At 50.7% G+C, this 21,419-nt stretch overlaps 2 protein-coding genes across 13 annotated transcripts in view; one reads left to right on the top strand and one right to left on the bottom strand.

Annotated features, from left to right (window-relative positions):
- Positions 1 to 108: 108 nt before the first annotated feature.
- MYOC (myocilin) lies at positions 109 to 2,992 on the top strand. Its single transcript, XM_030953456.1, has 3 exons — positions 109 to 812; positions 1,234 to 1,353; positions 1,440 to 2,992. Exons 1-3 carry the CDS (start codon positions 311 to 313, stop codon positions 2,222 to 2,224), a joined length of 1,407 nt encoding a protein of 468 aa, XP_030809316.1. The 5' UTR covers positions 109 to 310; the 3' UTR covers positions 2,225 to 2,992.
- A 3,113-nt stretch (positions 2,993 to 6,105) lies between these two features.
- Positions 6,106 to 21,419, bottom strand: part of PRRC2C (proline rich coiled-coil 2C) — a 69,416-nt gene continuing 54,102 nt past the window's right edge. For 7 of the 12 annotated variants that reach the window (XM_030953836.1, XM_030953847.1, XM_030953845.1 and 4 more), the window contains 10 exons: positions 20,570 to 20,773; positions 19,737 to 19,858; positions 19,005 to 19,141; positions 16,875 to 17,109; positions 16,378 to 16,500; positions 14,690 to 14,908; positions 13,856 to 13,930; positions 12,601 to 12,704; positions 11,263 to 11,389; positions 6,106 to 7,932 (listed from right to left, as the gene is read on the bottom strand). In XM_030953836.1, coding sequence (XP_030809696.1) covers positions 7,666 to 7,932; positions 11,263 to 11,389; positions 12,601 to 12,704; positions 13,856 to 13,930; positions 14,690 to 14,908; positions 16,378 to 16,500; positions 16,875 to 17,109; positions 19,005 to 19,141; positions 19,737 to 19,858; positions 20,570 to 20,773 — 1,613 coding nt within the window. In that variant the 3' untranslated portion in view covers positions 6,106 to 7,665. The remainder of the gene's footprint in view (positions 7,933 to 11,262; positions 11,390 to 12,600; positions 12,705 to 13,855; positions 13,931 to 14,689; positions 14,909 to 16,377; positions 16,501 to 16,874; positions 17,110 to 19,004; positions 19,142 to 19,736; positions 19,859 to 20,569; positions 20,774 to 21,419) is intronic. The other 5 variants (XM_030953840.1, XM_030953839.1, XM_030953841.1 and 2 more) reach the window with 5 other exon arrangements.

The following is a 21,419-nucleotide window of genomic DNA, read 5'->3' as shown; positions in this document are numbered from 1 at the left end:
TGGGGCGGGACCGGCCTGAGGCGGGGCCGGGGCGTCCTGGGGCGGGGCCGGGGCCGGGGCCGGCGGGTTCGGTTCAGGCCCCGGCCCCGGCCCCGAGCGGCCCCCGTGGGGTTCGGCCCCGGGCCCGCCCGCCTCGTCACCCCTGGCACACGGCCTCGGCCAGCGGCCCCGGGGAGGCGGCGGGGCAGTGCCGGTGCCCCCGCAGGCATCTGGAAGGTTCCGGCTCGCCCGCCCCCCGCCGCCCCGACCCTCTTGCTCTATAAATGCGGGCGCCGGTGGCCGGCGCGCTCAGAGGGGCGGCACCGGGGCCATGCTGGGGGTCTGGCTGCTGCTCTGGGGTTCCGTGGCCCTGGGCGGCCGGGCGGACACCGCCTTCCTCCGCCGCGCCCATGACAGCTCCGGGCGCTGCACCTACTCCTTCACGGTGGCCAGCCCCGTGGAGGCCGCCTGCCCCGAGGCTGCCGGCGGCGTGCCCGAGCTGCGCGCCGAGCTGGCCGCCCTCGCCGCCCGCCTGAGTCGGCTGGAGAGCCGGGAGCGAGGAGCGGGGGGCTCGGGGCCGCGGGGAGCCGAGCCGGGGGGCGCACGGGACCCCCAGCAAGCGGCCGCGGCCTCCCGCCTGGAGGCTGCGTACGGCGAGCTGCTGCGGGCCAAGTCCCGGCTGGAGGAGGAGAAGGGGCGGCTGGAGCGGGAGAAAGAGGAGCTGGGCAGGCGGCTGGAGAGCAGCGCCCAGGAGATCACCCGGCTGCGGGCCGCCCGCTGCCCCCCCGGCAGAGAGGGGCCCGGCCGGGACACGCTGCGTGCCCCCGCCAAGGGTAAGTGCCGGGGCCGGGAGCCCTGCGCGTCCCTGCCGCCGGCTCCTTCCCTCTGGCCGGGTCCCTGTGCGGCCCCCGTGCTGTGCCCCCACTGCTGCCCCCCGCTCCTGGGGACCCTGGTGGGCTCAGCCTTGCTGGGAGGTCGCAGCCCATTGCCCCGTGCCTCCCTCCCCATCCCGCCCGCCCCGCAGCAGAGGGGGGATGTAGAGTACCGTGCTCATCTGGGCTCTTAGGAATTTCCCCCAAAGAGAACGGTCACAGATGTGCCCTGCTGCAGAGGGAGCGGGCACCGGGCTCCTGCCCAAGGCATCGGCATTTCGGGGGGCAGCAGCGGGGCACGGAGCCCCCGAGGGCGGCAGGGGCAGGCAGGCGCTGCGGGCGCTGGCTGAGCCCGCTCACGCTGTGCCTGGCCCCGCTGCAGCGCCGCGCTGGGAGCCGCAGCCCCTGAGCTACCAGGAGCTGCAGTCGGAGCGGAGCGAGGTTCCCGTGTCCCGGCTGCTGGAGGAGACGGCGCTCGGCCGCCCGGGCAAGGAGGACTCAGGTACGGGCAGCCGGGCCGGCCCCACGCCCCGCCGCTCACGAGGGGCTGGCGGTGACCGCTCCGTGTCCCGTCCTGTCCCCGAGCAGGCTGCGGCCAGCTGCTGTGGGTGGGGGAGCCCGTGGTGTTCGGCCGGGCGGACTCCATCGCGGGCAAGTACGGCGTGTGGATGAAGGACCCCGAGCCCGTGCCGCCCTTCACCCGCGACAACACCTGGCGTGTGGACACCGTGGGCACCGAGGTGCGCCAGCTCTTCCAGTACGAGGAGGCCGAGCAGCTGGCCCGGGGCTACCCCGCCAAGGTGCACATCCTGCCGCGGCCCCTGGAGAGCACGGGGGCCGTCATCTACCGCGGCGGGCTCTTCTTCCAGCCCCGCCAGTCCCGCTCCGTGGCCCGCTACGACCTGCGGGGCGAGAGCATCACGGCCGAGAGGGAGATCCCCGGCGCCGGCTACCACGGGCAGTACCCCTACTCCTGGGGGGGCTACACCGACATCGACCTGGCGGTGGATGAGACGGGGCTCTGGGTCATCTACAGCACCGAGAAGGCCCGGGGAGCTATCGTCCTCTCCAAGCTGGACCCCGAGACGCTGGAGATCCGTCGGACCTGGGAGACCAACATCCGCAAGCGGGGGGTGGCCAACTCCTTCCTCATCTGCGGCACCCTCTACACCGTCAGCAGCTACTCGGCGCCCAACGCCACCATCAACTTTGCCTACGACACCGCCACGGGCACCAGCCGGGCCCTTAGCATCCCCTTCGAGAACCGCTTCCGCTACCTCAGCATGCTGGACTACAACCCTGCCGAGCGGCAGCTCTTCGCCTGGGACAGCTTCAACATGGTCACCTACCCCGTCCGCCTCTCCCGGCCGTGAGCCCAGGCTGGCAGTGCGCCGGCTCAGCCCCCGGGCGCTCGGTGCGTGCCTTGGCACCCCGCTTCCCTCCCCCTTTCCCCGGGAGCGCCGCCTCCCGCAGCCTCGGGGCGTGCTGGGGGCCACACGCTGCCCGGCCACATCGCATTGAGCTCAAGTGCAGCAGAGAGAGACGAGGCGCTCACTGCTCCAGAGCCTGGCAGAGCCAGGGAAGTGCCTCTCACCAGCCTCGGGGTGTTTCGGGTGGTTCCAGCAGTGCCCAGCCCTGAGCTGCTCCAGCACCTCCCTGAGCACCCAGCCCGGCCATGAGTGTGGAGCAGGGAGGGCTCAGGCATGGGAGGGCTGGGCAGAGCAGGTGGTGGAAGGGCTGTGCAGGAGGATCCTGCCTTAAAATAAACGTGTTTCCCCTAGTTGTGAGCAGCGATCCCCTCTGTGGGGTCGGGGTTTGTTGTTTCCAGGCTCCAGCCCTGCAGAGCTCTCATGCAGAGATCCCACAAGCTCCGCTGGCATCCCACACTTCCAGTGCCCAAGGGCATCCTGGACCTCAGCCACCTCCAAAAATCATTGAGTAGGCTCAAAAGCAGCAGAAAACACAGACACACATTGCACAAGCCTTGTTTTATTGAGGGAAAAAAGCAGCCAAGAGAGCAGGGGTGAGGAGTGCTGGCAGAGCACCCTGCAGCCGGGTGGCCTCTCGTACCCAGCCCTCCCCGCCATGTGCTTCAGCTTTGCAGCCATCCCAGGCCAGCAGCTCTCCCCAGGCAGCCCCAACCACACTGTTTTATCTGTTTATTGTAGAAGGCTTCTAGGAGGAGGCTTCTTTCCCCCTCTGGCACCCAGGGCAGCAAGAATCACATTCCCCAGGGGCTGCATGGGGTGCTGGCCCAATAAACACTGCCCAGCACCTCTGCTGCCTCACACCTGGTCTTTCCAAGCCCGTTTTCCAAGGAGTGTGGTGGGCTGGTGCCCCTCTTGATGCAGCTACAGGCTGGAGGTGCTGGGGGGGACCTGCAAAGCCTTGAGCAGGAAAATGCCACAGTTTGGAAGGCAGCTCCTGACAGCAGCACACCAGGTATTGGAGCAGTGGAAAAGGACAGAGAACACAGTGGGACACTTGGGATGCTCACCTGCAGGGATTTTCAGTGAGATGCTTCACCCCTCTGCTGTCCTCCTGACACCAGCACTGTTGTCTTGAGTGTAGCAGCCCTGTATGTTTGCAAATCACAATGAAGCATTTGGTTCATCCATCATCCCCAGGCTTTATTGTGGAAAAACACGAGCTGGATGTAAAAAGTGAGCTGATACATGTGAGGAATGTTTGGTAAGCTGCAGGGGGGAGCCCAGCACGCAGAGGGAGGAGGCTGAAAGACCCATTCCTGCTCCTGGGCAGGCATCTCACCTGAGCCAGGGCCAGTGATGGCCCCAGGAGGGACAGGAACACATCAGCCCTGTCACTGTCACACCAAGAGCTGGGGAGCCCTGGGGCCAGGGCAGGATCTGGTGAGGGCAGGGGAGAGCCAAGCAGGCAGCAGCCAGGGCCAGCAGTGCCCAGCAAACCCACCACCAAGGGTGGAGAGAGGCATTTCTGTCCCAAAGCGGGATGGGAGGCGAGGCTGCAGCCCCGCTTCACCCCGGGATGAAAGGCAGGGCTTGTGCAGAGCCCCGGCAGCGGCAGCGCCTCGCCGGGCCCAGACACCGAGGGCAGACACCGAGGGCAGACACCTCCGCCCCAACCCGGGGCCTTTTCAGGCCGGGAAGTGCATCTCTTAATTGACTGAGAAAATAAAGGAGGACAAGCCAATGTACACAGGATTTCCAGAAAGCTGGGCTGCAGCTGAACAGCGCTGAATGCACTGCTTTACTTAACAGGCTTGGGGAAAACAAGCCCTCCCTGCCCACATCCCAGCAAGAAACCAGCCTGAGCCCGGGGGTTGCTGGATCTGGCCCCAATCACATTTAACCCCCCCTCTGGCTCTCGCCCTGGAGAAAAGTTATGACCTTTTCACAGCCTCAACGTTATTAAGGAAAAAAAAATTTGAATTCCCCAACCAAAATTGTTTCCTAATTTCTGTGAGGTTCAGCACAATCATTTCTGATGACCAGAGTCCTAGAAACGAGATTACAAACCAAATCCCACTCAAATTAAAAAAAAGCAAGAGCTACTCCATTGTAAATAGCCAGGAGCAAAGTTATCTGATTAAACGTCATAAAATATTCAATCAACCGGGGTCAATGACTGAAAGCTCCACCTGGCCTCAAGGCAGCTGGCGTGGTTTGGGGTTTTGGAGAGGCACACACATCAAACCTGGGTTATTTGGAGGCACAAAATGTCCAAGCATTTACTTTAATTAAACTTCTGCAGAAATACTCCCCTTGTTCTGCTCTGAGCACAAAATAGCCCAAAGCCTGGTATATTCCCACAGCCAACTGTGGGAAATTCCTCTGACTTCCCAACGGAATTACTCTTTATTACTACAGAATTGAACATGAATCCTTCCAGCAGCACTTCCTTAAAAATAGAACACTCTGGTGAACGAGTTCCCATTTTTGGGGTCTCCCTTTAAGATGAAACAGGCTGAAGGCAACCTCAAAGCAGGGAAACATCACCACAGCTCAGTTACTTTTATAGCACATTGGTAGATGGAAGCAGTGTTCACATTCACTCGGTGTCCCATGCCCACCCTCCTTCCCAAGCATTTACTGAGCTGTGCTCATACAGATCCTTGTGAAAAAGGTCATTTACCCCGAGTGTGACCTGCCCAGAGGTTCCTTCTGCCCACAGCTCCATTTGTGGATTCCAGCACCTTTGATTTACTCCATATTCCTGCAGGTTTACCCTGAACAAAACCAACCTGGGCAGGAAAGGACTCCAGCTCCTCTGGTGGCCCCAAGCTGCTGCTTCCCAACCCACCCAGGGCTGGCAGCGACACCTCTGAGCAAAGGTGAACCTGCCCCAGGTTGGTGCTTGCAGAGCCAGCCCAACACTCCTGGCTGCAGCCTCCCTTTCTCAGAGGTGCAGAGCCAGCCAGCACCTTCTCCCCAGGCAGGAATTACTTCCCAGAGAGAGACACCAGAAGTTCCTGGTGTTTGTGGGAAGCAAGTTCCCTCTGGTGGCCAGGGCTCCCTGAACTCCTGCCTGTCCCCCGCTGCTGCTGCTGCCTTGGGAGGCTCCCTGGAGCAGAGGCTGGGCAGAGTTAAAGGAATAAAGTAGGGATTTATTAAAGGAATAAAGCAGGGATTTATTAAAGGAATGAAGTAGGGATTTATTAAAGGAATAAAGCAGGGATTTATTAAAGGCCTTCACAGGATACACAAGAGCCCAGCCATGGCTACACCCAAGATGGACCCTGGGTTATGAGTTCTCACACTTTTATAAGTTTTGGTCCATTTCCATCTTGGGGTTCATTGTCCAATTCCAGCTCCAGGTGATGCAGTCCCACCCTCCCAGTTTGCTCTCCTCCATTCCCTGTTGTTTGCACTTTTTCGGCCTGAAGCTGCAGTGGTGCCCTTGGTTCTGGGGCTGGAAAAGGATTGTTCTGTGGGACTGAGCTGTGAGGAGAACCTGCCAGCACTTTATATGGAGTTCAGAGTTATAAACTAACGCAGCACAGAATCTGGAAAATATGAAAGCTCAAATTTAAGGCATCACTGGTCGATGGGACAAGTGGCACACCCCAGCTCCATCAGCTGGAGATGGAATTCCCAGCAAACACCCCCAGGCTCCTGCTGGGGCAAGTGGTGGCCACGTCCTGCGAGCCCCTGGCTGGAGAAGGGCTGGGAAAGTGCCAGGATACACCCAGGAGCTTCTGGGAGCATTTTCCTTCAGGATCCTTTCCCTGGGAGCACTGCTTGCCTCCTGCAGAATCATGAGAGCAGCCAGGGGCTTTATTTAGAGAATACTTTATTAGTTTCTGTAATCAAACCCATGTAAATAAGACCGTACATATTTCATACAGTGCGTTACCCCTGTACAAATGGAAAAAAAATTAAGTTTAACATTTCTAGACCAATATGGCTGTTAATTTCTGTACAATGCCAACTCACACTACAAGTGGGATACTTTTTTCCAAAGTTGACATCACAGCTAGTTTCCAAAAATTCAAATTATATATATATTTATATAAAAAGATAACCAATAGCGATTCACTAGGCATCAATAGCAGCAACAGCCTTTCCAGCTTCTGCAGTCATTTGAACAAAATTATACACATTAGACTTTCAACTCTTCCTTCCAAAAAACGTAAAAAAAAGAAAAAAAATCCCAGAAAAAACCAGCAAATTCTGCTACTGATGTGGTACCTGGTGCTTTTTATTAGCTTTTTCAATCATTGTCTGGAAAAAAACCTCTAGAATAACATTATTAAAAACAGCTCCAGTATAGCACAGTCACTACTACATATCATAAGCAGGTACAGGATATCTTACATTCACAGAAGTATCATACAGTACTGTCCTACAGCTAGAATACTAGAGGATACAATTAAAAAGGCATTTATTTGACTTGATTCTACTTTCCAGCACACTGTGGGCAAGGAGGTGGTGCGACGCAGCTCTGATATAAAGAATGCACCTTTGAGATAAAACTCTCGTTCATCTGATAAGGTTTCTTTTATTCTCGTGGCACAGTTTAAGTGCTCGTTGCTGTGTTACAGACAGAAACTGGAAACCGTTTAGGGACCACTTGCATCATATCAAGACAGCTGGACAGGGGTGAACGGAACAAATCTGACTATTGATGCAACGAACCTTCAACTCCAGGGGTGAGAGCCACTGAGGGGGCAGCGGGTGGAGAGGACACAGGTGGCCAAGTAGCTTTTTCATATGGTGATCTAAATGCAGTAAATTGTCATCCAAGCAGCAGCAGCCAGCAAAGCACTGCCTTCAGAGGGAAATCCAACACTGCCAGTGTTACTCTGTGTTAGGTTAAGCCTCGTGTGGCAAGTGCGTGGATCCCTCTGTTTATACAAGATAGAAGCTTCTTAAGTCACTAAAAACTTAACACACATTACTTGGCCCAGCACCATCTTCAGATCTGCATGTTCTCCTACTCACGGGTTTATAAAAAGATAAATAGCAGCTGAAGATCAGAGCCTGAAGAGAATAAGGGGTCATTGTGTCAGCTAGGAAATGCCTCCCCACCGCCGCTGCTGCTCCGGGCCGTGGCTTTGGGAAGCAGGCGGGTGTGAGCCAAAGGGGGCACACACGTGTGGCACGTGCACACCCCAAAGCAGCCTTCATGCTGTTAGAGCAGGTGTGACCCCAAGAGCCAGGGCTCAGCTGGCACCACAGCAGCTGGCACCACCTCTGCTGCTGGCACCCAGGCCCCATGGGGCCGCCCAGAGCCCGGCAGGGAGGGCAGGCTGCTCTTCATCCTTCGGGCCACCAATTGATGCTGCTGACACCTCGCCCACCCTCCCCTCTCCCCCTCCACGGGAACACAGCCTCTAAGATTTTGTTTCCTCGGTTTTGATTGCCTGAGGTTTGATTGGTCCAGTTCTGACGGGCTTGGGTGTGGCAGCAGGCGCAGGGGCGGCCTTTTCCTCGCCTTTGTCCTGGCACACTCCTGCAGAGTCAGCAATCGCCTCGCTGGGTTTGCTCCCGTTCTCCTCCACTTTGGGGGCTTTGCCTCCTATGGGTTTGTTCTGCTGCTGCTGCTGCTGCTCAGAAAAGAACCTCTGGGTGGACTGAAGGACCTCTGCTCTTTGCTTTGCCTTAAGAGAGGGAGAAAGTAAGTTTACTGCAGAGAGGGCATTGGAACTGCAGTGACTTCACAAGCATTTCACATATGAAAGGGGAAGGACTGACCACAGTGGCCAGGTCTGCCGAGACAGGCAGTGTCCATCCTGCTGCTGCCCTGATGTCACCAGGGCTGGGTGCCTGGCTCCTCAGCAGTAATTTACCATCATGCCTAGGCTTCCCTTGCTCTTCCTAACCCTTCCCCAAAAAAGAGGATCAGGGACAACAGTTTGAAGTACTACCCAAGCTCTTCTCATGCCACTGCTATTGCAGAGCTGTACAAGCAGGAGCACTGCTGACAGCAGCCTGAGCTGCTCACAGGTCACACAGGAGCAGAGCAGCTGTGCCTGCACAACCCCACCTGGGCCAACCCCAGCTGTCCCTGCTGCTGCTGCCCTGCAGAGCACAGGGCTCTCCCTCCCAGCAGCACAGTCTGAGCACCCCCTTCCCTCCCGTGGCTCTGGGCACCGACTGAGCCTGCACTGGGATGAAATGAACCAGGTCAGAGCTGTGCTCTGGGTGAGCTGAAGCCTGATCTGCCTCCTGCTCCGAGCAATCCCAGGCAGCACACACTGCCTGCCTTCCTTCCTTCCTTCCCTCCTCTGAGTCCTGCCAGCACACACTGCCTGCCTTCCTTCCTTCCTTCCCTCCTCTGAGTCCTACCAGCACACACTGCCTGCCTTCCTTCCTTCCCTCCTCTGAGTCCTGCCAGCAACCCTGACCTGCACCTGTGCAATTCCCCCTGTGACACCTTCCAGTTACAGTTTGGGTGCTGATCAGGCACTTCAGAGCAAGCACTTGTCTGTCCTGCCCAGACTGCAGAGATTCCATCAAGAGTTCAATCATTCAGAAGTTGAACAATAAAGCCCAGTGCAGTCAAACACTTTTTTATTTTAAATTAGAAAGGAATACCTTAACACAAGGAACCCCAACTACAATACAGGCACTAAACCTCCCTGTACCTCTCTGAATATTTTCTGCTTTTTTACAAGAAAGAGGGCTGGGACACACACACACAACAACAGGGAGACAAAACAGCAGAAGGCCGGAACAAGAGGCTTTGGCTCTCCTGCTTTGTAGTTGCTCCAAGTAAGTCAAGCAGCAACAGAACAGAAAACAAACCTGTGAACTCTCATTTGCAGGACTGCAGCAACAGCCTGATTTCACTGGAGTCAGATGGACACCTGAAACCTTCTGCCCAAATTTCATCCCCTGAGGTTAAGGCTGGATGACTTGATCACCAGTAACCAAGCATGGCAGATAACTCTCACTGCTCTCAGCAGTGTTTGCAGGAGACTGAAGACACCAGAGCTGTGTCAGTATTTGTCTGACTGGCTACATTCAGTGCACACTCAGGACAATCTGTTAATCATCACCTGTTAAGCATCTACAGGCTGCACGAACTGGTGGTAGGAAACGAACCAACCACCTGGAATTGAAGGGTTAATCACTCCTCCCCCAGCCAGGCACAACCAGAACAACTCTGTCCTGCTCTGACACCTCAGGGCACAGGTTCCAGGAATGGAAGCAGACAAAGGAGCCCCCTGAGCACCATCATTTCAAGCATCTTTTCTGCAGCAGACAGGCTCAGTGTCCAGCAGGGTCCCCACACAGACCTCCCACCCTGCACTCCTGCCTTGGGAGAAGAGTTTGCCTTGAACTGAAGGGTCTCAAAGTGCTGTAACAAGCTAGGGTGACTGTCATCACCTGCTACTGAAATGCAGCCCCCTGTCCTGCAGAGAGCTCCAGGTACTGCATTCTAGCACCGAGAATTCACCACAGGCACTTCAAACCACGGGGAAAGACTCTCCAGAGTGCCCAAGGAGTGGGGCTGGCTGCAACAGGAGGAGCTGGGGGTGAAGGGACAGCCAACAGCCAGCTGTGCAGCCCCACTGCTCATTCCTGACACCTCCCTCTGCCCTGGACAGCAGTGGCTCCTCCACAGCTGCTGAGCACAAGGCTGCTTGAGACAGGAACTCCCTAGAAATATTTCAGTCTAAAACTCTTATTAAAAACCACGAGGGCTCAGAGAAGGTCTGTTAAGAGCCTGGCTGCTGCCTTGGGGTCCAGAGGCACTTTTTAAAGCCATGATTGCAGACCAGGCCTTCACAGACTGACCTTCCCATCTTGCTCAGCCTTCAGCAAGCCTGGGCCTGAGTGCCCCTGGCTCCAGGCACTGATCCACAGGGACCTCTGGCCACACGTGGTGCCTGAGGGGGGCTCATGAGGCCTGTGCTCATCTGAGATGGCATCTGACTATGCAGAACCCCCAGCAGCCCCCGAACAGGCGCTGGGAAGGTGTTAGTAAATGGGGCTCTTACCAATGCAGGGAGCAGGTTAGGCTGAGAGACGATCTAAGTGGGGGAAAAACGACAAAAAGAGACATTTCTCAATTAGAAAACTGCCAACTCCACTGCAGGTTGGTGTTATGTCAAAGGGGGAAAAGCTGCTGCTCTGCTATGAATGAATGTCAGGAGAACAGGCTGGAACTGCAAAAGCAGAACAGCCCTGCAGTGCCTGAAAGCAGCACCAACAACTTCAGCACCCACAACTTCAACCCAGCCTGAGAGCAGGGAGAAGACCTCACCAGGCAGTGGAGCAGCCACTGGTGAAAGGCAGCCCCAGGAAGGTGAGGCAGTTCCTGGCAGTGACAATGCAGAAATCAAAGCTCAAGTGCTGCAGTCAAACACTCCAAATGCTAAAGGAAGACAGAAATGTACTGCACTTTTAGAAAGGGTACATCTCCCTAGCAGCCTGGCTGCAGTCACCTGCAGCAGCCTGGCAAGCTGTGCTCCCTGCAATGCCAGAGCACATCAGCCCCTCTGCCATCAGCCCTGCCTTGTATGGACTGGGTGACCTCAGGGATCCTTTCCAACCCCAACTGCTCCTTCCACACTTCAGGGCTGCAAATCTGCTTTGTCTCTACACGTGTAAAATATGCACTGGGACCCTTGTGAGACACAAAGCTTCTCCCCTTCCCAAGCTGATGACCAGTTTGTGCAGGATGAGGTGCATTACAGCTGCCTGGGGAAGCCACAGCACCATCTGTTCTACATCACTCACAACCTGTGCTGAACTCCTCAGCGTGCACAGAACTCTAAATTAAACACCACAAAATCAGCACTACTTGTAAGCAAGATCAGAGAGGTAATTTTTTGCTTTGATCTTGGTTTCTTATGCCATTTCATTTTAAGGATTCCATTTTGTATCTCCCCATGACAGAGCCTGAGGAGACAGAGCCGAGTCAGAGGCACCAGGTGACACAGAGGAACAGATCTGTCTGCAGGAAGCCACCAATCACCTACCTGTGGTGCAAACTGTGCAGGAAAGGGCTGTGTCATTCTCACAGCTGCAGCTGCTGACTGGAACTGCTTCTGGTACACAATGCTGTTCATTTTATTGGACTGATTGTTAGGACTTGTAGAACTGGCCCTAAAAGAAAGAACTCCAGTTAAAATCAACTGCTTTCATTCAGAGGATGTTTCTGTCCCTAGTTACAACTTAACTAGAAATTCAGTACTGGAGGGGAGGAGAATCAATCTCTGAATTAAAAAAAAAGAAGTGTGAAACTTTTTCTCTATAGAAGCTCAAAAAACCTCAGAACTTCAGAATTCAAAGAGAAAGCATAATCAGAAATATTTAGGCTATGAAGAGGGTCCAGGGCACGTCTGTATGAAAGAGCCCTTTCCCCCAAGCACTCATGACACAAACACTGATGTTAAGATTTGTGATGTTTGTGATGTTAGATGCAGTTTCCATCCCTGCTATCTTATGTTCAGTCCTGCTCCTTTGCAGTCACTCTTTGCTCTCTCATGGCAAGTTCAGAGCTTGTCCCAGCAGGCAGGGAACATGCAGCTGCTTCTACTCTGACCTGCTGCCCTATGTTTCAAAATGCACTTGAACAGATTTCAAGAATTCACACAAAATGCTCTCCCTGTTTTATCTGGCTGAGAACGTGACCCTCCACTAAAACTCCCAAGGTGTTGAATCACCAGGAATTACATGAAGCTTGACTGATTATCTGGGGGAAGGGCAGCAAACAGCCCTCAAAGAGAAAAGAGTGAAGAGAAAAAGAAGAAAGAGTGAGGAGCCTCCTTCAGGAAACAGAGCTTGCCTTGCACAGGGTGTGAGTGATGCACTCCTGAGAAAATGAGCAGAGGGGCACCACTGGCAGGGACGCCAGCTAAGCTCCACACATCAATATTCTGTAAGCTTAAAGGAGTCTGTTTTGTTTATTAATTGCACTTGTGAGCAGCTTACAGACCTGGCAACAACACTTACTCCTCTAACAGAACTGTTGCCACAATTGCTGTCTAAGCCTTTAAGTGTTTTTTTACTTTGAACACCACAATTCAGATGAACTCTTACAGTTTTACCCCAAACCACAACTTCCCTGTCACTTCTTGTTTAGCTTCATTTACCCAAAAAAGTTATTTTCCACCTTTTATTTCAGAGCCATTTCCTTCTGTTTAATACAGCAGCTGTGATGACCTACTGGAATGCTGCTCATGAGCTCAGATCAAGCAGCATCTCATGTATCAGTGGCCCCTCACCTCATACCCTCCAGAAAAGGCTGCTCATGCATGACTAGGTACATTTTCTAGCTCTGGTTTGAAGGAATTTTGAGCTGAAGGGAGATTTACCGGAAGGGACTGGAGGTTGGGGTCGTGCTCCTGCCAGTAACTGGTGGTGTTCCAGGTTTAACATCAATGCCACCTCCAAAGGCCTTCAGGTCCATTTCTGATATCTGAAAAACACAGCAATTGACATGTTAATTCTAATTAAAAAAATTACATTTGCTAAGCAGCTGTTAGCTTACCTCAATGAAAAGAGGTCACTTAAGTGGAGATGAAAGCCTGACTGCAGAACAGCCTCTTATAATTAGGACAGGCCCAGCACCACAAGCACCTCTGTGTACAATTTTCCTGCCCTATCTGGCACTTGCAGCAATGGTACTGGCTTTCTAACTTGCTCCTCCTGCATAATGACAGGGGGTTTGAGAGTCATTTCATCTATTTGGTCCTAAAAAAAAGAAAAAAAAATGTTCTGGAGTTGAGATTTCCTTCTCCAAGACTCCCATCTCAGGTACCACATGAAAATATTTAGAAATAATCCTGAAAAACGCTGAGAAGAAGAATATCACCGAATAGTCCAGGTCTATAAAAATAAACAAACCCAAAGCACAGCAAAAATGGAGCTGTCACTCATGCAAAACAACCTCCAGACTGACTGGAGCAGTGACTCTTGAATGCTATTTTGCAGATACACTCAACAGAATAAATTAGTCTTTGGAACAGTGTATTTCCACACATGGCCATGAAGCATAACAGCAACAATAAATCACTTAGAAATGAGAGGCTGTTTTAAGTTGACTTTCTTTAGCAGCAACATGATGGGAATCTCAGAGCAGGGCAGGAAAGTCATCCAAGGCCAGCATTCCACTGCAGCTCTTCCCTCATTTTTTGCTGAAATGAGCAATCATTTTCCAGTGACAACTGCAGCAACAAACATGCTGCTGTTTGCAAAATGGGCTCCTAACAACTGCCAGGCTGAAAAGATTTGGCCAGATCCCATGAAACTGGAAAACTGCATGGTGCAAAAACCACCATACACACTCTGGGGGTGAGGAGATGCAAGCTTCATCTAAGTGGTCTGAAATTCTGGTTGCCATTACTGTCCAAGACGTGGAATTAACACCTGAGATTTTTCGTATTGCAGCTGTAAATCACTGCGTGGGACTGTGGGGTTATTTTATATTCACAAGCACCCTAAAATGGAGGCCAGAAGCTGCAGGGATTTCAGGTGCAGAGGTGGATCAGTCCCCCAGGTGGGAGGACCTTGCTGTTGCTGCCAGCCAGCTGAGCTGTGTCCATGTCCAGGGTGTCACCCACTGCTCACCTGGAAGCGAACTGCAACTGCCGAGTGCTGCACACTATCCGAAAATCCCCGGTGCCTGTAAAGCTGGGATTCCATCTAAGACAAGAGACCTTGTGATTGGAAGCCAGCTCCACACATCCCCTCATCAGCAATTACCTTAGCAGCTTCACATAAAGGAGAGGAGAGAATGCCCCCCATGATACACGAGTTTCTTGCACTGGTTTAGTGTTATTTCCTTCCTAGACCTGTTGCTGCAAGACCAGACTTTTCTTTTTTCATTACAGAAAGATCCTGTCTTGCAGACAATGCTACATTCTTAATGTGCACCATGCTGTGCTGTTCAGGAAGGCAGATCCCCAGCAATAATTACAGAATTCAATTCTTAAGGTCATGGCTGATACAGAGTCCACTGAAGCCCCTAAAACTCCCCATTTTGTACTGGAAACCCCTGAACCCAAACAGCTTGCCCTGGTTTGAGTCCAGAAGCAAAGCAACCAACTCAGACAAGCCCAGAATCTGCCACCAGCCCTGACAGAGTCCTGCTGCTCCCACAACATCTCAGTACTGTTTTCCACATGGCTTCTGCATGAAATCCCCTACTAGTCCATGGTGTCACTATCAAACCAGGTATTCCTGCAGTGCAAATGGAGCAGCACCAAGTTAGCTACAAAACCTCAGCTAAATGCACAGACCCAGTCACAGGCATTAACTCTGACTGGCTTTTTTATCTTTTAAAGCTGAGGCAGATTTTTAAGATGCAAGAAGTCAGCATGAATTGCTGTGCTGGTTACATAAACCAAAAACCAGCTGTGCTTCACATGAATTTGTGTCCTGTAGCTGCGGCAGTGCTGTTACCTTCCCAGTTGCAGCAATCATGCTGTGCTGAGTTCCTGCTGGGATCAATCCTCTGAAGGGCTGGGTCACCTGGGCAGGTCTGCTCAGGTTCTGAGCCTGAGCTTGTGGTGGGGTGTGCTGTAGTGGAGGCTGCAGGGACTGGGGCAGGGCTATCAGTGGCTGGGCTGTGGATCCAAAGTTGGGCAGGGAAATCTGTGATCCTGGCAAAGGTACTGTCACCTGGAGAGAGAGCACATAATCACCAGTAACAGAGACACAAAGGCCATTATGTCACTGTCATTGCTAGCTCCAGCTCAGCTTTATCCCAGGCAAATGCCTTAATGAGTTCATTTATTTAACCAGAGACCTGCAAGCAACTAAGTGAATTTATTGCCCAGTTTGCCTTTATAATCAGTTGTAATGGCATTTGGGTCTTTGCTTTTCAGAAACAAAGGTGCATGAGATCTCCTGCCTCCAACATCATTCACCATGATTTCACTGTGTGACAGGGAATTTAATTCAACTCAGAAAATAAAAGCAGTTCTGGCACAGGTAGGGACAGGACAGGACTGGCTTATTTGTTTACTTCAAACAATTCTAGTCAAAGGACACTGGGATAAAAATTAGATTTTACATTCCAGGAGTTCAACAACCAGCAGTTTGAGCTTAAAAACAATGACAAAAATACACAGCCTGTCCCTTGCTTGCATTTACCAGGAGTGCTGTGGGCTGAAAACAGCTGAGAGTGGTAAACATGGAAATACAACAGCAGTGACCCAACTGGCAGGAGTTACTGCATACCTTGGTCTGACAATCCACTACCTGCAAAATCATATTCTAAGGGTGACAAGGAGAATGATGAGAGATTCCCAAATGTGAAAGGCTTACAAGGATTCTGCTCTGAAGGGTGACAGATAAAAATCAGAGAGACAACCAGAACTGATCACATTGGAAGTACCAACTCTTCTAAAAGGTCCTTAAAACTGTGCTAGATTTCCAACAGACAACATCCAATCTTTTACAACCCTTCTAGATTTCTGTCTTGGCAGCTTTTCCAGTGTAGGAGGTAGGCTACTATAATAAATCAATCCATCCCAAGTTTGGTTTTGAAAGCCATTTCAATAAAAAGAAAACCAACCAGGAGATGGAAACCACTAGACAGCATCCTGTAACTATGACAGAATGCTTCCACAGAACAGTTTAGCAGTTCTTTCACAAAAGAGTGAAAAAGCCCTCAAATCAGTGGAGTTATTTTACTGACCTGCCTGTCCTGCATGATCTGCTGAGTTCTCAGTTATTTTCTGTGAGCACTCCCGGGTTCCAGCTCAGAGAACTGGTATTAACAATTAAGCTGCACTGAGCACCTGGACTTTGTCCCTCTCTCTCTCTCTCCACCACTCCAGGCATCTGCTTCCATAAAGGCATCATGTGCCTCAGTCAATTAGCAATAGCACTGTGCCAATTAAGTATCTGCCCATTACTGAAAAATGAACTATTCAAGGGAAGGATGCCAGGGACAAATGATCAACGTGACCTGCAGGCCATCCAACCTCTGAGCCACCCAGTTTGTGCAGTGCTCCTTCACTGCTAACATTCCAATTTTATTTTGGAAGGATTAGAGGCTGTCTCAGGCCTCCCCTCTATTCCCACCCCACAGACATCACCAACCACGACATGCTTTTAGGAAGAATACAATGCAGGAAATTTACCATGCCATAGTTTACCTGCTGGAGAGCACTGGGAGACTGTGCAGTGTTGTAGAAATTGCTCTGGCCAGGCTGCTGAACCTGCCCAGAGTAGAGATTTGAAGCCTGAGTGAGGGTAGCTCTGGCCTAGGAAGAGAAGAGACACCTCCCATGAGGAGAGCAGCTCTGGTGCAGCAACCAGTGCCAGAGAAAGCCCAGCAAGGGAAGCTGACAAATGTGAAGGTTTCACTTTGTGATAAAGCTTTCATTTGCAGCTGGTGGAACAGCCCTTTATCACAATTTAGAGAATTTACACCTGAAGCTCTAATTAATGACAGAAGCACAAGGAGCTCTGTAATTTGGGGAACAAGCCTCAATTCATAGATTATGCTAATATACATTTATTAAATTAAAAGAACATTCTCCTCCAAGTGTTTGAAGTTTGCTGCCACCCAAACTGAGCAAGACCTGATGTCCTGTAGCAGCCCAGAGCAGAAGGGCTGCATGGGAGCATTTCTTACCTGCAGGATGTGGGTATCAATGAGCTGAGAGCCTCCCAGCCCTGAAGCCTGCCCAAGCTGATGCTCATACAGGATGGGAATAGGCTGAGTATTGGAGGTCTGCTGGAATGCCAGGCTGGACTGGGCCTTGGCCAGCTCCTGGTGCTGCACTGCTGGGAAGTTGTGTAAGGCTGTGCCAGACAGAACCACTGGTGATGGCTGAGACAAACCACTCTGCATGAAAGCTTGCTGGGATCTGCAAGAGATTCAAGCGGCATTCGTAAAAATTCTGACGGAGCTCAACAGTGAAACACCAAAATGAAGAGCACATCTTATATTCTTTAAACAGAATTAGGATGCTTAGCTCTATTGAACACATTTTCACCTGAGAAAGGTAGATTTTTTTCAATTTACTCTGCACACAACAGAGTAACAGCTGCTATTAAAGGCCACAGGAAAAAACAATGAGGCTTCCTACTAAAATCTTAAACCACAATTGGCTATTTAGATGTTCATGCTGCAGTAATTCTTGGATAATTAACTCTAACACAGAAAAGCTGCCAGTTGTTAGTTCCTGTGCTCCAAAGTGGGATGGGAAAGCACCTGTGAGTAGCCCCACTCAGTCATTAAGGGAAATGCTTTGTTCTCTTGACTCCACAGTCCAACTTCTACTACAGCTTAAATCACTGGATGCTGACCATGGTAGCTTCCAAATGGATGTTCTGATTTCAAAAGACCTCCCAGCCTTTAATTTTAACCAGCTATTCAACTCCTCTGTCAGCAGCATGGGGAAGCTGCAGTTTGTTTAAAGAAGACCAAAGCCAGCACAGCAAAGCACCACACACAGGTTTAGTCCATCAGAAGTGTTTATCTGAACATCCCCACTAGGAACTTGATGAGTGGCCACCTTCAGCCTGAAGAATCAAGAATTTTTAAATAACTGCTCCTCTCAAAGCTTTTGAGCTCAGAGGAGAGTGTTTCTGGTGTGAAAACACCTTTTACTTGGCCTGGTGCTGGCTGTGTGTGAGCACAGCACTGCTCCTGCTCATCTGCTGCTGTGGTGGGGTTTGCTTGTGCCCACACCTGGGTGAGCTTTGCTCTGCATCCTCCCCTCACTGCAGAACACTGGGAAAACTCTTCCAGATGGGATGCAAAGGATGGAGACAAATTTTTTTTTCACAATTTTTTTTTAGCTCACTTTTAACTTTTGGTTGTAATGTTTTAAATCAGCAACCTGTGCATCTCCAAGCTTCTCCTCCTCTGCACATTTTCTATGTGGGAGAAGCACTCCCAATGTTAGAACTCCATTAATGCCATGTTTGTGTGTGATCAGATTTATTTAATCTGGACCACATGCCAGCCTGATTGTGTTTTTGCAATTAGCCAACTGTTTGCAACAGCTTTTGTCAGCTGTAGCAGGACAAGCAATATTTGGTCCCACAAAGTCAGCCAAGCACCAAAGTCAGGATACAAATGTGGTTAATTAAACCTTCTGTGGCCTCAGCCTTCTACATTGCAACAAGCAGATTTAACTACAGCCCATGCAAAACCCTCTAATTAAACTTCCAAAGCAGCTTTCTCAAAGTGGAACTAACAACATTTGTCACAATCACCCTGCTGTGGAGCAGCTTTCCTAGGAAGGGCAAGGGAGCTTTGAGAGGCTTCCAGTGGAAGTTGTCTGGCCATCAGGGCCAGTGCAGAGATACTGGTGCTACCTTCTGCAGCAAACAGAAATATTCTGAAACATACCCTGCATCCCCTCACACATCTGCAATGAGGGTTTTACTACCTAGGAGCTCAAACTGGAACTTCACAGTGTTTCAAGACTCCAGTGTTGGTTTGACTAGAAAAAACAAATTGCTGAACTAAAGGGACAGACATTTTCTGTTCTCTTACTATGACAGACTGAGGCTCTCAGCTCTTTAGCCTGGGTGTCTAAAGATACAAATACCATGCATCAGCTTTTAAGCCAGATTTCACAACTACATCTGTACAAGGCAGACAATTTGCACACAGAGTTCTCAGACAAAAGAGATTTTGGGGAAGACAGCAAGATGAGGCAGCTATGGAGCACATATCACAAGTCTGCAGGGAACCAAATTCAATAATTCTGACACTAAAACCCCAGAGAAATGTGCATATGCTACCTACCTGTAAGGTTGTAAAGAGGAATTGAACAACTCTTGGGCTTGTGAAACAGCTGGTGCTGCTCCTAAACTCAGCTGGGCTTGATGCTGTCCCTGCAGGGGTGCATAGATGGGGATGGGGATCTGCTGAACTGAAGCAGGCTGCACAGAAAAGAAAACATTAAAATTAAGTTAGAAAGAAGAGAAAGCATTAAGTTAGAAAGAAGAGAAAACATTAAAATTAAGTTAGAAAAGCTACAGCTGAATGTGTGTGAGGATTTGTGTAGCATTATGAAAAGTAAAATAAGAATGTCAAATCCCCAAGGCTGCATGCAGAGCTAGCATTGCTGCCCTCATGAAAATTACTTTCTAGTTGAATTTTATACTTTTCCTCACAACCAACCAGCAGAAACTGAGTGAAATAGTCAGATCTGCATATAAAACAATTACTTGAGATTGCACAGGATTTTGTACGACAGAAGTTGAGTAAGCCTGCACTCACAAGGCCACAGAAACATGTCCCAGGAATACAAATTTCCCCATATATTTTTGAGTAAAAGCTTATTCGGTCAACTTCCATGGCAAACAATCAAGCACTGCCTGCATGCACCAGAACAGACAGACATCAAGGGCAGGCATGATCTCATTTTTTGCAGTCTTCAGTCTCACTCTCCCCTGCCCCCATCAAACCATTAGTGGAACTTTAAAGGCAATAAGCACAGGGAGGGAACAAGGTGAATGAGGAATCCCCAGATACCTGAGAAAGGCCTGGCTGAAAGCCTTGCTGCTGGGCCAGGGAAGGTGGTGCCAAACGGGCGTGCTGGGTGTTGAACAGGTGACTTGTATCCATGTAGAATGCTGGGATTTGAGCTGCAGTGCCTCAGGAAGAGCAATACCATTAGTACCTGATTTTAGGACCTGATTCCCAACACCACCCCTCTAGAAAGGTTTTCATCAAGAATTGGAGATGCAGCTGCTGTCAGTCCTTTCCCCTGTAACAGCTACAGAGGGCCTGGGAGAAGGAGCAGCACTGCAGAGCTGGCTGCCTCAAAAGCTTTGGTATCTTTTCCAATTCACCCCCAGAATCTATCAGTCTTGCACAGGTATCATTAACCTCACACCATTTTGGAGGGATGAACAACAGATTCTGGGCAAAAACGGCATTTGGGTGAAGGAAGGGTTAGAATGTGTTACACTGCCATGTAATTTAACTAGATTGTTAATTAGATGTAGGATTTTCCTTAAAGAAAAAATGGCACAACTCTCAACTACTGTAGCATCTTAAGAAAGAAAACTAAATCACTCCTGGTCTTAAACAGCAATTTACAATTCTGCAACAGAAAATTGGTACATTAAGAGACTCAAACTTACTTTCTTCAACAATCTATATAGCACCACCTTTGTAATTCCTGGTAAAAGCAGTGCAGATTTACAGTAAGACAATTAGTGATTCTGAGTACAGAACACTCTTTATCATTCTGTCTTTATTGCAGAGCAAAACCAGAACCAAATTAAACTCTCCAGCTTCAAAATTAAAAAAAAAAAACCCCAAAAGCAGATGTGTGGCTTCTCAGCCACAAACACCATTACCTGCTGCAGACTGAGACACATAGACCTGGGGACTTTGCTGCTGCTGGGCAATGAGGGATGGCATGCAGCTCAGCTGGGAGAAGTGGCTGGCAGAAGCCAGGCTGCTTGTCTGCAGCTGCTGGGGTTTCACTTTGCAGATGTTAGGAGGGTCTGAGGTGCTTGCAGTCTTTGTACTCAGTGAAGAGGTTGTGTATGTTCCAGCTCCTAGGAGGAGAGAAGCCAGGGATGCAACAATCAAAGACATTTCAGAGCCTCCTCATTCACAGGTCAAAGTTTTGGGGCAGCTCTGTGAGCACAGAACTGGTAAAGAACACTGAAACCTAATGCAGCTGCTTCCAGCAACACAAGTAAAACATGGAGCCAATTCTGTGCAGTTCACTGTGGGAAGTGCTGCAACCCTGCTACATCTCCCCTCTCAGGAGCACACAGAGCTACTGAAGGAGGCAGCTGGGTCAGTTATTCAGCAAAATATTGCAACCCACAGTGGTTGTGCCTCTCATGGAAATATCTTTTAATATTCCAAGGGATGAAGACTTAACCAGATTTAGCATCTTTTCTTTGCTGCAAAGAACCAAGGTGACAACCAAGCACTGGTTGTGAAGAGCAGCTGGACATTTGCTCTGCTTTTTGCAAATAGGCTCTGATATGAGTTCCTGAAGCTTTAATTTATAAAGCAAGAGTACAAATAGAAGTAAAACATCAGAATTATCCTCTGCCCCAAAATCTACGTGCTTGCCTCCATTTGGCTGAACAAAATTAAACCAGAGACAAGAGAAGTTTACCTCCTCCTTAGGCAGAGAGTAGTTTAATATTATTTTCAGGTGACTGAAGTGAAACAGGTGAAGCCAGT

This window comes from Camarhynchus parvulus, chromosome 8, assembly GCF_901933205.1.
Source record: "Camarhynchus parvulus chromosome 8, STF_HiC, whole genome shotgun sequence".
NCBI classification, from domain to species: Eukaryota; Metazoa; Chordata; class Aves; order Passeriformes; family Thraupidae; genus Camarhynchus; species Camarhynchus parvulus.
This window is presented reverse-complemented; position numbering and strand designations above follow the sequence as displayed.